A 16398-nucleotide genomic window follows, 5' to 3' on the forward strand; every position below is an offset into this window, starting at 1 on the left:
CCTGTTATTTCACAGTTTGTGACCCTGCCAACAATCAGCCAGATCAGAGGCAAGAGTATGGGCAAAATTGATGTGTTTTTTCTTTTTTCTTTTAAAATCTGTAAATATCATAACCGACCAGCCTCCCCTGTTTGAAAGACTACCAGCCGCCACTGATTCAGTTAGATGTAATAATTCATCACACCACTCTATTGTTGATTATTTTCATAACATAAACATAAACAGGCATGATGTAAACTCCAGTTACAGTGTAATGACATGCAGCTGTAATTTAATACTGATTCATTGAAACCTTTTATGCTTGTAGTTGTTTTATCATAATCTTATCATAAAAACATGAGATAAATCTGACTATATTCAAGCCATTTTAACTCCGAAATATTTTTTGCATCGAAGACAATAAATGGATTTCATAATTATTTTTGTAATTATTTTGTTAATGTTGCCATTTGAATTATCATCTTAAATTCTGCTTTAGACCGTGACTTAAATCTATGCTCATATAGTTTGATGTGTCATTAGAGCATCAGGTTGATATCTTAAAAACAGCGAGCATCATTAACCCGCTAGCAAGGGCATACCTTTGTGCTGGAATGCAAAGCACCATGCCAGCTTTCATTTCTATTTTTGGGCTACCATTAGAGAGTGTCATCCCTCTCTCTCTCTGTGTTTCCTGTGCTGCCCTTTTCTACCTTTCCTCCGTCTGTCTGCCTTTACCCTTCTCTCTCAATCCCCTATCTCCATCTCTTCCTTTCCCCATCTCTCTCTCTCTCTCTCTCGCACGCAAACACACACACCCATGGTGACAGATCACCTGCATCTGAGGCCCTGGTGTTCTTGCCCGGCGGTCCGGCCCCCTCTCATTAATGCCCACGCCGGTGCGAGGGCCATATGGCAGCGCAAGACAAATAACGCCAGCCCTCAGCCATCACTTCTGCTGACAGAAATGCAGCCCACCGCACTATTTCGCCCTCATCCGCTCCACTCTGCATGCCTCCTTCTCCTCCTGCGTCCTTCAAAAGCCCACCACTGAGACGCTTAGTGCCTCTCGCCGCTCCTCTTCTCCCATCTCTTCTCTCTCCTCTTCCCTCTTCTCCTCCTTTCCTGTCCGCTCTCCTCCTCCTGTCCTGCCCTAACTTCCTCCTTTCTCCATTTTCTCTCCTCCTCTCTGCTTTTCTCCTCTTTCCCCTCCTGTCCTCTCCTCCGTACTCTTCTCCCCTCTTTTCTCTTTCCTGTCCTTTTTTTATCCTTTCCTCTCATCCTGTCCTATCATGTCCTGCCCTAACCTCATGTTCTCTCCTTTCTCCATTTTCTTCTCCTTCTCTTCTCTTTTCTCTCTCCTCTCTTCTTCCATCCTCTCCTTTCCTCCTGTCGTGCTCCTGTCCTTCTCTTCTCTTCTCTTCTCCAGCTAAAGTCTTCATGCATGGATCAGTTGGTATGGTTTGGTCCAGTGTAAATCGTCAAAAGCGCTCTGCTTATATGTTGACACACGATCATTCATAAAGCCATTATGAAAACCTGTACATCAAGCACATCGAGTAGGTTTAGTGATAAATACTAACCTTAACACCTGCAGAAGGACATTAGAAAGCCACTCAGTCAGGAATTCTGCAGCTTGTTCTGATCACAGCGCATGGTACAACTAGTCCCTTATACGTTCATTAAAGGTAGACCGCCTTTCAGGTTTTTCAAGTGTAGGTCATAAAAAGAATTTTCCCTGACACCCAATTATTTTTGTTTAGTGGACCGAAAGCTACTGAATTCGAATCACAGACTTCTAATTTTATTAGGTTTTTTTTTTAAATCGAACAATTAATGAATTTAGGGCCATGTGGCCCTAAATTCTCCGCTATTTTTTTCCTGCTTCACCATGACAATACAAGATACTACGTCATATATCACATGGTGGGCTTTCCCCGTTCGCACAAGGCATTGTGGGATACAAATTTGAAACAGGAGAGACAAATGGAGGACGCGAATGAAACGTCAAAGACCGACTACAGTAACGGAAATCGAGAAGAAAAGACGTTATGTTATATGCGAAGGAAAGAAAATGCAGCACCAAACTAATAAATATCGGCGGTCAGCGAGCACCTCGGTGTGATCAGCTGTTCGTTTAGCGATAGAATGATGGAACTGTCAGTGCGCGCTCAAAGGTAAACCTGTAGATGGCAGTAATGTAACACTGTGAATGCCAGCTGCCGTAAAACCCAAAAGAAGAAGAGGAAGCAGGTAAACCTGCGTATGCACACACGGACTTCCTCTGTCTGCTTGACTGTGCAAAGTGAGTGATTTCATGCACATTATTTGCTCAGGAATCTCCTCGAATTAAATAACTTCCCAGCCACAGAATAGCCTATTTTTTTTTAGATATTACAGAAGTAAACATATATCACAATGACCAAATATCAGGGAGAACTAAATTTCACCAATTTTATGAAATCGGAAAGCCGTCTAGCTTTAAGTTATCCCCATTGTAAAATTACTTCATTACTTCAGCATGTTATTTACTTCTGTAATTTGGCATGGACAAGGTATTTTATGCAACTAGTTGAATTTGGGTGTAACTATTATCACCATGTGATAATCACACATGCTAACCTAAATCTCACTCTTTTAAAGGAACAGTCCACCGTACTTCCATAATGAAATATGCTCTTATCTGAATTGAGACGAGCTGCTCCGTACCTCTCCAAGCTTTGCGCGACCTCCCAGTCAGTCAGATGCGCTGTCACTCCTGTTAGCAATGTAGCTAGGCTCAGTATGGCCAATGGTATTTTTTGGGGCTGTAGTTAGACGCGACCAAACTCTTCCGCGTTTTTCCTGTTTACATAGGTTTATATGACCAGTGATATGAAAAAAGTTCAGTTACACAAATTGAAACGTAGTGATTTTCTATGCTATGGAAAGTGCGCACTATAATGACAGGCGTACTAACACCTTCTGCGCACTTCGGCAGCGCATTGATATCTGAGCTCCGTATCAATGCGCTGCCGAAGCACGCAGAAGGTGTTAGTACGCCTGTCATTATAGTGCGCACTTTCCATAGCATAGAAAATCGCTACGTTTCAATTTGCGTAACTGAACTTGTTTCATGTCACTGGTCATATAAACCTATGTAAACAGGAAAAACGCGGAAGAGTTTGGTCGCATCTAACTACAGCCCCCAAAAATACCATTGGCCATGCTGAGCCTAGCTACATTGCTAACAGGAGTGACAGCGCGTCTGACTGACTGGGAGGTCGCGCAAAGCTCGGAGAGGTACGGAGCAGCTCGTCTCAATTCAGATAAGAGCATATTTCATTATGGAAGTACGGTGGACTGTTCCTTTAATAATGAGTGCTGGTTGAAAATATACACTCTTTATAATGCAGGAGTGTTTAAGCATTTTAGAGCCAGTCAATAGTAATGAAATGACACGTTTACTGTTAACCATTTGCTTTATTACAACATCTGTTTTATGAACATTTATGGGAATGAGCAACCTGGGGCTTCGAACACTGCTATGGCATCAAGTGGTTTTTCCATTTGCCAAATCTGTTGTCCTCTTCAGTTTCTAGTGGATGTTGCTTTGCTATAAGCAGTAAGCCACACAAAGGGCTAATCATTAAATAGCAATTCAGTCCTATTCATTTAAGTGCATGAATCAGGAGCCTCATTACTGTCAATGTGTAATTAGCTGATTAATAAACATTGGAAGGGCAGGACTGCAGGAAGTGGTTGAGATTTTTTTTTTTTTTTTTTAAGAGGCTGAACACGAGGAGCCATTAAGACATTCAAATGCTTTCATTCCTGCTAAATCATTACTTTACAAAACCCAGTGCTTCTGTAGCGGGAATCGCAGCACTGCTGTTCGTGTATACAAAGCTATAGGAATTTTTTTTTTTTAATATCCTTTTAATTAACGTTTGCAAAATGTAAAAAAAAATTCTGTCAACAATATCCAAATTTAAAAATATCTAAAGCGAGGCACGAACGATAATGAAATTAAAATTAAATGACGATCAGAATTTAACAGTCTTGACCTTTTCTTAAATATTTGAGGGTCAGCCGTTTCTCATGGTCATGTGATTAAGTGTTTGGCTTTGTTTAGGTCAGACACAGCTTACGGGTTAGCCATCATTCCCTCCAGAAATATTAATCAATGATCCTGCCTTCCTTCCCGTGCTGGCTGAGTTTGGAGGGGAAGTCATCTGGAAAGAGGCACAGGCAGATATAATGGGAACTAGCAAACGCACATGTTAGTGACGGCTGTATTGCTTAATCCTGTGAGACAGCTCAGAGCCACAGTGTCAGTTTTAGTTCCCACTTTAGTCGTCTAACCCAGGAGCTCATCTCAAAATGGCTGTGTAACATGAACAAACTTCTGAAGTGACCAACATAGACAGGACACTCTAACTGATGTTTTTATTTCGGAGCGTGCAGGCAGTGATCAGGTTGTGCGTTCTGGTTGTTGTGGAATGATAAATGTTGCATGGATGTAATATTTGAATTCGAGGAAAGATAAACTATCCATTATACCGTTGAGAAATTGTAGTCAACCTGTTTAATCATTGAATGCATACCTCAGGTCCTCATTTTCCCTTTTACTATGGACTTTTTTTTTAATACCCCAAAGCTATTTCTATTCCTCCCTTTTCGTTTAGAATAGTTTACCAATACCAAAGTTCCAACATGTAACTAAAAAGTATAAAAATAAAAAAGTTAGAAAACTGGCGCAATTCATTAAACACAAGATATTCAGTTGTGTAATCTGTAACACAATCCCTGTAAGATAACAATATTTATTTTTTTCACGGTGCGGTTTCCATCAAATCCTGCGCTCTGATTGGCTGGCGAACGGGTCCGTATCCTACGGTGCGGACCCCGGTTACGGACCTCTGGCGACTTGCTTGTTCACAACAACAGCAAACATAGTAGCAATTTTTGTCAACATTTATTTTTGCATTTCTCAGTATAATAGCATTAATTTTACAGCATAGATAGCGATAACGACAGTGTTCACAGCGAAAGCGAGTTTTACTACCCTGAGGAAGAAGAAATAAAAAAAAACATTTCAGGAGAAAGCCAAAAACCTCTAACTTGCTAACACCAAGCAAAAACATGGCTGAATCCTGAATGACTCAATTTTATATAAATAGGGGACTACATAGGCAGCAAAATGTAGTTTTTTTTCCTGCCATGGAAGTGCACTTGTATACTGAGGAAGAAGCAATTTGCATTACAGCCGTGAATGAGGATTCAAAATGGTGGCTCGGCTTGGCTCGGCTCGGTTTTCCCTTTCGGGCGCTCGTTTTCTGTTAGAATTTGGTAAAGAAAAAAATAAATATATTATTTACCAGCTTAAGGTCGGTCCGTGTGGTGAAATACCGTGACCTCGGCCTTGAATACTGACCTCGGCCCAGAGGGCCTCACTCAGTACTTTCAAGACCTCGGTCATGGTATTTCACGATACGGACCTCCCAGCTGGTAAATAACATATATATATTTTACACTATTTATTTTGATGGCGGCACGGTAGTGTAGTGGTTAGCGCTGTCACCTCACAGCAAGAAGGTCCGGGTTTGAGCCCCGTGGCCGGCGAGGGCCTTTCTGTGCAGAGTTTGCATGTTCTCCCCGTGTCTGCATGGGTTTCCTCGGGGTGCTCCTGTTTCCCCCACAGTCCAAAGACATGCAGGTTAGGTTAACTGGTGACTCTGAATTGACCGTAGGTGTGAATGGTTGTCTGTGTCTATGTGTCAGCCCTGTGATGACCCGGCGACTTGTCCAGGGTGTACCCCACCTTTTGCCCGTAGTCAGCTGGGATAGGCTCCAGCTTGCCTGCGACCCTGTAGAACAGGATAAAGCGGCTAGAGATAATGAGATGAGACTATTTATTTTGACGGCGGCACGGTGGTGTAGTGGTTAGCGCTGTCACCTCACAGCAAGAAGGTCCTGGGTTCGAGCCCCGTGGCCAGCGAGGGCCTTTCTGTGCGGAGTTTGCATGTTCTCCCCGTGTCCGCGTGGGTTTCCTCCGGGTGCTCCGGTTTCCCCCACAGTCCAAAGACATGCAGGTTAGGTTAACTGGTGACTCTAAATTGACCGTAGGTGTGAATGTGAGTGTGAATGGTTGTCTGTGTCTATGTGTCAGCCCTGTGATGACCTGGCGACTTGTCCAGGGTGTACCCCGCCTTTCACCCGTAGTCAGCTAGGATAGGCTCCAGCTTGCCTGCAACCCTGTAGAACAGGATAAAGCGGCTACAGATAATGAGATGAGATGAGATCTATGTTATTGTCAATGGAAGTTTATAATGGTTTGACATTCACACATTAGATATATTTTTAATTATACAGGATGTAAGGGAAGTCTTTACTAAAGTGTAGTGCTCATACGTGACACCGAAATGAGCTCTTCATGAAAACTGACAAAAACATAGGTGAGCATTTCCAAAAGATTCTCCTGAGCGCAGCACTTGGTGGAAAAAAAAGACATAAAAACATTAAAAAGCAGTGACAATTCAGCAGTAACAATCACGACACTATAATAACAGCATTAGGTTTTTTGTTTGTTTTTTGTTTTTTTGCATTTTATTTTTCTGATGTAACAATTTTATGATGCCTAATGGCTGTGTGTGGTGTGTGTGTGTGTGTGTGTGTGTTTAACAGTTATTCCACGAAATCGAGTTGTATACGAGTTGGCTCTAAGCCATGAACAACGAGATTGAGTGGAATAACTGTTTTATTCCATCCACATTCACTGGATTTTGTGAAACGGAGCTTTTTTTTTTTTGCAAATTCGATAAATAAAAACTTTATACAAAACGGCCGACAAAATCATTTCCACTTAGAATGTAAACCAACCAGTGAAATGACAGTAGCAATTTGTGAAAAATTGTATAATAATAATTCTTGAAAAATAAAAAAAGATAAGTTCTTACCATCCAATACTTTTATTCCATGTTTTGTTGCTGCTTTTTTTGGGGGGGGGTTATTTTCGAGTCGAGTTTTTGTTTCGTCCTCAGTTGATTCAGCAACACGCTGTGCCATTTTGTTTTTCTCTACTCATGGTATATGAGCTGATAGCCTAGTAGTAGAGTAGCCAATCAGAGTGTGCGATTACTCATATCTAGTGAATGTAGATATATAAAGTTGGGATGGTATGTTGAAATTAAAACTGAAAAAATGATTTGTAAATAATCTTTGACCTGTATTGTACTCAAGATGATACAACAGCACTTTATTTTATGTTTTACCTCATGAATTGTATATATTTTTTTCAAAATAAAAACTTTATACAAAACGTCAGTTACTTCAATTTTGATTCTTACGATATATTTCAAAAAAAGGTTGGGACGGTAAAGCATTTACCACTTTATAATGTTGCCATTCCTTCTCACAACACTTAAAAGATGTTTACAGACTGAAGACACCAAGTGATGAAGTGTTTCAGGTGTTATTTTGTCTCATTCTTCCTGAAAATGGGACAGGTCTTAAAGTATGCAAGAGTATGGGGTCATTGTTGTCATATTTTCTGTTTCAAAATTCGCCACACATTCTTTTCTGCATTAATGCCGCCATCACAGAAGTAAAAGTTACCTTTGCCAAGGGCACTGACACAACCTCATACTGTGACAGACCCTGGCTTTTGTCTGGATGGTCCTTTTTGTCTTTGGTCTGGCATCCATTTTTTACAAAAAAAGGCCTGGAATACTGATTCGTCTGACCACAATATACATTTCCACTGTGTGATGGTCCATCCCAGATGCCTCCAAGCCCAGAGAAGTCAACGGTGCTTCTGGACACAGTTAACATAAGGCATCCTTTTTACAGAGTAAAGTTTTAACTGCCATTTGTGAATGTAACTCTGTATTGTGGTGCTTTACAAAGGTTTGCCAAAGTAATTCTGAGCCCATGTGATTTATATCAGCTATAGATGAATGATGGTTCTTGGTGCAATGCCCTCTGAGGGATCGGAGATTGCGGGTGTTCAGCTTAGGCTTGCGCCCTTGCCCTTGATGCACTGAAATTCCTCCAGATTCCTTGAATCAGTTAATGATATTATGCACCATAGAGGGTGAAATATCCAAATCCATTCTTGTCTTTCTTTGACAAACATCAAGAGCCACCACGCACAGATGTCTTCAGGAAAGGGGCTACAACTGTCACATTCCGAATATCGACCCACTTTTGAACCAGAGACAACGTCAGAAGTGTCTTGCCTGGGCTAAGGAGAGAAAGAACTGGACTGTTGCTCAGTGGTCCAAAGTCCTCTTTTCAAATGAAAGTAAATTTTGCATTTAATTTGGAAATCAAGGTCCTAGAGTTTGGAGGAAGAGTGGAGAGGCACAGAATCCAAGGTGTTTGAAGTCCAGTGTAAAGTTTCCGCAGTTGGTGATGATTTGGGGTGCCACGTCATCTGCTAGTGTTGGTCCACTGTTTTTTTTTTATCAAGTCCAAAGTCAACACAGCCATCTACCAGGAGATTTTAGAGCTCTTCCTGCTTTCATCTGCTGACAAGCTTTATGGAGATGCTGATTTCCTTTTCCAGCAGGACTTAGCACCTGCCCATAGTGCCAAAACTACTACTAAATGGTTTGCTGACCATGATATTACTGTGTTTGATTGGCCAACCAACTCACTTGACCTGAACCCTGGAGAGAATCTATGGGGTATTGTCAAGAAGAAGATGAGGAACACCCGACCCAAAAATACAGATGAGCTCAAGGCTGCTATTAAAGCAACCTGGGCTTCAGTAACACCTCAGCAGTGCCACAGGCTGATCGCCTCCATGCCACGCCGCGTTGATGCAGTAATTCATGGTAAAGGATTCCACGAATCCAAAGACATGCAGGTTAGGCTAATTGGTTGCTCTAAATTGACCGTAGGTGTGAATGGTTGTTTGTCTCTATGTGTCAGCCCTGCGATGATCTGGCGACTTGTCCAGGGTGTACCCCGCCTCTCGCCTATAGTCAGCTGGGATAGGCTCCAGCTTGCCCGCGACTCTGCACAGGATAAGTGGTTACAAATAATGGATGGAGCCCCAGCCAAGTATTGAGTGTATAAATGAGCATACTTTTCAGAAGTTGGACATTTCTGTATTGTAAATCCTTTTTTAGGAAATATTCTAATAATTTGAGACAGTGGATTTCTGATTTTCATGAGCTGTAAGCCATAATCATCAAAATTAAAACGAAAAAAGGATTGAAATATTTCACTTTACGTGTAATGAATATAGAATATATGAAACTTTACCTTTTTGAATGAAATTATGAAAAAAATGAACTTATTTGTGATATTCTAATTGTTTGAGATGCACTAGTATAGTTAAAAGTAAAATTTTCCAAAAAAAAAAAAAAAGAACTAATCCCCATACTGAGATGTCCATGATATTTTTCCTTTTCAGCTTCCCTCCCATTCCGTAAGGAGACCAGACAGGCAGAGGCTAACCGATGCTGTGAGACGGCTTTCTCTCCTGGAGGAGAATGTGCTCACCCCTTGCCATCCACTTCACACACACCAGACTTCATCAAACCAGGGACTTCATTCAGCAGTCAGAGGGAACACGAGGATGACTGACACACACTCTCACATTGGCTGCCCTCTTCATGGGCACAGCTGCTCAGGGTGGAAAACCTAGCATAGCACTCAGAGAATACAGAAGTGAACAGAAAGAACTCTCTGTGACAAAACTTTCTGGATTAAGTCTTTCCAACCGAGCAACCGTCTTGCAGAGAAAAATGCTAATGCAGTCAATTGGGTCAAGATGTAAGCCCAAGGCAGCTAACCCACCAGTCATCACCCCATTCAGATTGAGACTGGAGAAATTTGTCATTGTAGCTATAGAAACGTCCACTGGGTTAAATTTAAAAAAATTTTTTTTTTTTAATATGTATGTTACAGAAATAGTTTATGGTGTCGGATCACTAAAGTCAGATATGTTACGCCACGCCGATGCAACGTTCAGAAGATCGACCACTGAAAGTGAAAACACCCAGGTCCCTTATTAACATGGATATGAAACGCTCGAGTGCTCTAAAAACACTCATTAGCACAACAGAGAGAGTGTGTGTTTTCCTGCACCCTCCGGGGGGCCTCCACACCCTGCTTCACAATCCACATTTAAATGTTCACCAAAAAAAAAAGGGGGTTGGTGCAGCACAGTGCCTGCTTCAACATGCATTTTAATTTGAGGTTACTGTTTCGGTTGGTGTGGTGAAATGCAGCTGATGAGTCGTAATAATATTGAACATAGTTTGGGGTCAGTGTGAATCAGTTGCGTGATGATAGCACGAGTTTGTGTATTAATATTATTATTATTACCAGCATGAATTGCTGTAAATATTTTCTGGACCATCTGAGATTCCTTCATGCGCTTGTGCTTTTGCTATTGAAATTTAATACCTGTTGCTTGCTGGAACCATTTCTACTTCAGCAATCAGTATAATGAGCCTGCTTTTTGCTTCTGTTGTCATTTATAAATGGACCAACGTGGCTGTGCAGACAGCTGTGGGAACTGTAGTGTCCCTTTTCCACTGCGCTCTTCATCCGTACGACCAGCTGCCTTGAATTGACAGATTGCTTACTGCGTTTCCTTATTGTGTTTTTTTGTGAATCGTCAAACCTATTTCCTCACCTGTCTATAATTAGTTGTTACCATGACAACATTAACTCATGGGCCCCTCAACCCTTTGCGTGTGTGCAGCCTGAAATGAGTTTCGTCGGGGGGCAGAAAGTGGGAGTGGGGCGACAACATGACGCGTGCACCCAGTCAATCACCTCAGCTACAGTTAAGGAATCCAGTGGGCTGATGCTCCTCATATTTCATCCTTGGTAAAGATTACCTGTCGGCCCCAGAGGAGATGTATTGATCTGTTTTCCTTTTTTTCTGCCAGCAATCACCTGACAAAGGCACCTAGGAGTGCAGAAGTGAGTGATGCCCAGTCATGTCTCCACCCACTGTGGTATAATTTGAGAGGGAGGGGGTAGTGGCCACTTACACCTGAAGATAATGTCAACATAAACCATGCATGCACTTGTGCATCAAGTCCTGACCAACACATTCAGAGCTATTTTGCTTCGATAAAATTCAGTCAAAATTGTTAGACAACAGTAGGCTGTCGTAGGATAAACTACTAGGCGGTACGGTGGTGTAGTGGTTAGCACTGTCGCCTCACAGCAAGAAGGTTCTGGGTTTGAGCCTAGTGGCTGATGGGGGCCTTTCTGTGTGGAGTTTGCATGTTCTCCCCGGGTGCTCCGGTTTCCCCCAAAGACATGCGGTTAAGTTAACATGGGGCAGCCATGGGCTGACATGCCCTTGAGCAAGGTGCCTAACCCCTAACTGCTCCCTGGGCGCTGTTAGCATGGCTGCGTATGTGTGTGTGCTCATTGCTCATATATATGTGTGTGTTCACTGCTTCAAATGGGTTAAATGCAGAGAGGAATTTCACAAGTGTACGTGTGATGAATAAAAGTTCTTCTTCTTCTTTTAAATTAATAAGTGTGATGCCCTTTTGCAGTTTGGGTGTATGCCGGACAGTAGGTGGCAGTATTCAGAATTTGTCCTTTTATCGGTAGTCAATAAAATATGAGTAAACAAACATTTCACATCTGGGGAGGATAAACATGGAGGAATCGTAATGATGACTCTGTTGACCTTTTATGAACATCAGTATAATACAATTACGACACTATACAAATGGTATTTGGCGCACACACACTCACGTTTTGAACTGTCATATTTCAAGTGGGCAGGAAGTTGTTTCTGTATCTGATTTCAGAGTTCCCTGACATAAAAAGGTAATGTTGCTGAATGGTGTTGTGTTAGGATGTGTTTTTAAAAAAAAAAAAAAAAGAAAGAAGAAATGAAAATATCTGAGTAGTTACTGCTTCTGGTCCATAAATGGTACAGTGTTCAGCTTGAGTGATGTAGGTTATGAAATATCATATTTAACATTATTACAGCATTTAAAACAAACACAATCATTTCTATTATTGTAAACATGTCTAAGGAATTTCTGTAGAAGTCGTTGATTAAAAAAAAAAAGTACTATTGCATGTCCTGCTCTGAATGTATTGTATAACAGCGTATACAGTGCTGTACTGTAATAATTATACATGTTTAATGCTTGTTTGTTTGGATAAATACTTTGAATTTTTGCAAGCCATCTTCACTTTCAACTATCAGGTAAATATTTAACAGCTCTTGTTAACAGTATAAGACAGTACCTGCTGGTCATATATCAAGAATTGGATATGAAATCTATAAATTTGGGCTGTATTCAGAGTTGAATTATGCAAGATTTAATACCAGAATTGATATTCAGACTTAAGACCTAATCCAGACTTAAACGTGATGTGAGTTACACATTCAGGGTGGAGTTTGAGTAAAACAGAGGTGTGTCTCAGTTATGGGCAACTCTGTCCTGAAACTTTAACTCTCTTTTTTTTTTTCCCCCTTGTACAATATCCAGATAGAGTGAAGAGCAGTGTTAAGTCCAGCGCCACTGTCTGACAGTTTGATATACTGTAATCACAATATGTCATGCTGAAATTCATGTTTTGGGCTGTAAATACACTCAGAAAATGATCCCGTGCCAATTGTGACATAATTGTGACACTCCACCTAGAACATTGACTGACTTAAAGAGGTACGTAACCGAACTCCACAAATTTCCCCGTGTAAATATACACGTAATGAATGGTCGGACGTAAATTACCAACTCTGAATACGGCCCTTGGAGTACAAACATTTCTTTTTATTAATGGAATGTTGTGTGGCACACATGAGCGAATCTAATCACTGTCATCTGGGCAGCTGTTTCTTTGTAGATTAAATATTGCTCAAAGATATCATGTTATTACAGTATATGTGTATTATGGATGAGAAAGCATGCATATAAATCTCAGTGCACTTGTCATTGTACATCAGTGAGCTATAGCTTGTCAGTAGATTTGGAATGAATTGAAGGATTGTAATGAAAAATAAAACATCTGATATGTGATTACCTTATTTTGTTTGATCCAGTCATGCTGAATTCTTGTATATTTTACAGTTATTCCACGAAATTGAGCTGATCGCCAATGAGGCGCGTAGCGTGGAGTCGGCTATAAGCCATGTGTGACGAGATTGAGTGGAAAAACTGTTTTATTCTATCCACATTCACTGGATTTTGAGAAATGGAGCACTTTTATTTTTATTTTTAGCAAATTCGATAAATAAAAACTTTATACAAAACGTCCGACAGAATCGTTTCCGATAAGAATGCAAACAAACCAGCGAAATAACAGTAGCAATTTGTGAAAAATGCGCTAATAATAATTGTTGAAAAATAATTTTAAAAACATACGTTCTTACAATGAAATACTTTTATTCCATATTTTGTCGCTTTTTTGTATTTTTTGTGGTTTTGTTTTCAAGTAGTTTTTATTTCGTCCTCAGTCGGTTCAGCAGCATGCTCCGCCCTTTTGTTTTTCTCTACTCACGGTATATGAGCTGATAGCCTAGTAGCAGAGTAGCCAATCAGAGTGTGCGATTGCTCACATCCCGTGAATGTGGATAGAATATTTTCTCATATGCTATGTCCAGGTCACTGTAGAATATTTTTCACTATTTTTTTTGTCATGAGACTTGAAAGAGTTCCAGTTTGCTGTGATCTTGCGCCATCTGATTTTGAAATTTCAGATACACGATACGAGTGCTATAAGTCAAACTCCATCCACTTGGTGATCTACAAGTTAAGAGTACACTTTCTGTGCCTCCTAAATTGCCCTGACAGGCAAATGACTCTAAGCTTGGGGCCTAAGCTCAATCATTAGGTGGCATGTGGTTAATATTATATCTTGGACAGCTACTGAAGATGCCTTCCACCCCTTTTACTTTTGCTGGAATAGACTGGCGATTCTCTGCTTACTATTGGTTCAGAGTTACAAATCACATCTTCAGATGTCTGTCTCTCACTCTGTCTCGTCTCTCTCCTCTCTTTGCTTTTCTCCTTTGAAAGATTGATGGAGAGATGGAGGGAAAATCAATGCTTTGCTATAGTGGCAGTGAGTGAGCTTTGTCATGTTTAACAGTACCTGATCTGTAGGAGCGTTTTTTTTTCTTTTTCCCTGACTCGCCTCTGCTGCTGCTGCTACCTCTTGAAAGCTGTCAAGTGAACGTGGCATGAAGAAACAGACATGACGGAGTGGCTAGCTTTGATTCACTCTAATCTCTGGATCTGTCTTTAGTCCTGCTCTCTTCTATCCTCTTGTTGGCGGTTTTGAGTGGGCAGGTTTAACATAATATAGAGAGTAGACGTGAATTGGTTTTGTTGGGTCACAGGGTTCACTGGGGTCAGTTACTGTTTTCAAACACACCAATGTACTTAGCAGTAGACTCTGTATTTGGAGGCTTTTGGTAATTCAGTGGGGCGGCACGGTGGCGTAGTGGTTAGCGCTGTCGCCTCACAGCAAGAAGGTCCGGGTTCGAGCCCCGTGGCCGGCGAGGGCCTTTCTGTGTGGAGTTTGCATGTTCTCCCCGTGTCCACGTGGGTTTCCTCCAGGTGCTCCGGTTTCCCCCACAGTCCAAAGACATGCAGGTTAGGTTAACTGGTGACTCTAAATTGACCGTAGGTGTGAATGTGAGTGTGAATGGTTGTCTGTGTCTATGTGTCAGCCCTGTGATGACCTGGCGACTTGTCCAGGGTGTACCCCGCCTTTCGCCCGTAGTCAGCTGGGATAGGCTCCAGCTTGCCTACGACCCTGTAGAACAGGATAAAGCGGCTAGAAATAATGAGATGAGATGAGATGAGATGGTAATTCAGTCTTGTCAACAGTTTACATTTAAATGATATCATTGAGTTCTTGTGAATTACCTCAATGAGTCAAAGTTCTATTTGATTCTGTTGACTCACATCTACGGATAATATTTAGCCTACTGGTTTGTCCAAGGTTTCATGTGCTTATGCAATTTGTTCTTGCATTTGCATTCTCACGTCACCTCTTTCTATCAGATTCCCATCCCTTTTCATTCTTTCTGACATTCTAATCAGACCACGGTATGTGAGAATGTGAGGTGCGCAGGAAGTTTTGCTCTCTGACAGCCAATAAAAACCCCATAATCTCTGAAATTCAAGTGGCCTCATTTAAAAAAATACCACTAACTAGTTCCATCACTCAGCTCCCACTTCCATGTTCTGTCATTTCCTTCTCTCGTCTTTCTTTCATTAATGCCCTTTTTTATTTAATATATAGCCCATGAAAAATGAGAGACTCCTGTCTTGGCGTGTAGATATTTTGTTGCTGATGATGCGCGACGAATTTCCATCATAGCTTTGTTTCCAGCGGGCAAGCGCATAATCTTTTACAGCGTGGGGAGGGTGAGCTGCACGTCCATCAATCTCCTGCACTTATGGCTGTCGGTGGAGCAGAAGCCCAGCACACCAGCCTACCACACACACACACACAAGGGACATAAGTACATTGCAAGTACTCAAAATAAATATAAACCGTTTACAGTAGCGTAAAAATATCTTTCTTTATTTTAGAATCTGACACATACAGTATGCATGCATGTACACAGTGAGCAGACTGTGCACTTTAATATTATCATAAGCATTATGCCTGAGTCATTAAGCACAATGCTTTTAAAACTAAACTAAAGTGGACGACTGCCACATTTTAACTAATTACTTCTACATACAATCTGCGACAGCTTAAGGCTACATACAAGACTGTGCAAAAGTCTTTGGCACATGTAAAGAAAAAAATAATCAAATGAAATGTTTCGACATTAAAAACCCCCCATAAATAGCAGTAAGCCATAATATATGAAACAAGTGTTGCCAGGCAAAACAAACCTCACCCAGCAGCACTTATTTTATACCTATATGCTGATAATGGTAATATTTCTCAATTGTCAGCTGTCAGGTTATAGCCCTTTGAAAACCGATGACCTTCAGTTTGACTTTTCAAGGTCAAAGATCATGGTGCTAAATGAACGCCTATATGGCACTTCCTATAAGTTGATGATGGTAAATATCTGTCTAGTATCAACCGTTTTCAAGTTACAGCCCTCTGAAAATCTGTGGCCTTGAGTTTGACCTTTCAAGATCACTCAAGGCCAAAGATCATGGTGCCAAATGAAAGGCCATATGGTAGTTCCAATATGCTCATAAGAGTAAACATCTGTCTATCAGCAAGCGTTTTTGAGTTATAATGGAAAATATGTTATTTTGACAGAAAGGTTGACCTTTCTGGTGACCTTGACCTTCACCTTGGTCCGATTACTCCCAAAATTGAATCAGGTGATCTATGGACCATTGCCAACCTACCCTGAAAATTTGAAGTCAATTGGTGCAACCGTCTAAACGCTAGATTGTTAACAGACAGACACACAAACAAATAAAACCAAACCGCACTGATTACAATACCTCATCC

The 16398-nt window shown here is 41.1% G+C and overlaps 1 protein-coding gene across 3 annotated transcripts in view; it reads left to right on the plus strand.

Moving 5' to 3' along the window:
- Positions 1-12988, plus strand: part of LOC132894596 (G patch domain-containing protein 2-like) — a 66229-nt gene extending 53241 nt beyond the window's left edge. For all 3 annotated transcript variants that reach the window (XM_060934645.1, XM_060934646.1, XM_060934644.1), the window contains exon 10: positions 9383-12988. In XM_060934645.1, the coding sequence (XP_060790628.1) occupies positions 9383-9555 (173 nt within the window). In that variant the 3' untranslated portion in view covers positions 9556-12988. The remainder of the gene's footprint in view (positions 1-9382) is intronic.
- Positions 12989-16398: the final 3410 nt, after the last annotated feature.

This window comes from Neoarius graeffei, chromosome 11, assembly GCF_027579695.1.
Source record: "Neoarius graeffei isolate fNeoGra1 chromosome 11, fNeoGra1.pri, whole genome shotgun sequence".
NCBI classification, from domain to species: domain Eukaryota; kingdom Metazoa; phylum Chordata; class Actinopteri; order Siluriformes; family Ariidae; genus Neoarius; species Neoarius graeffei.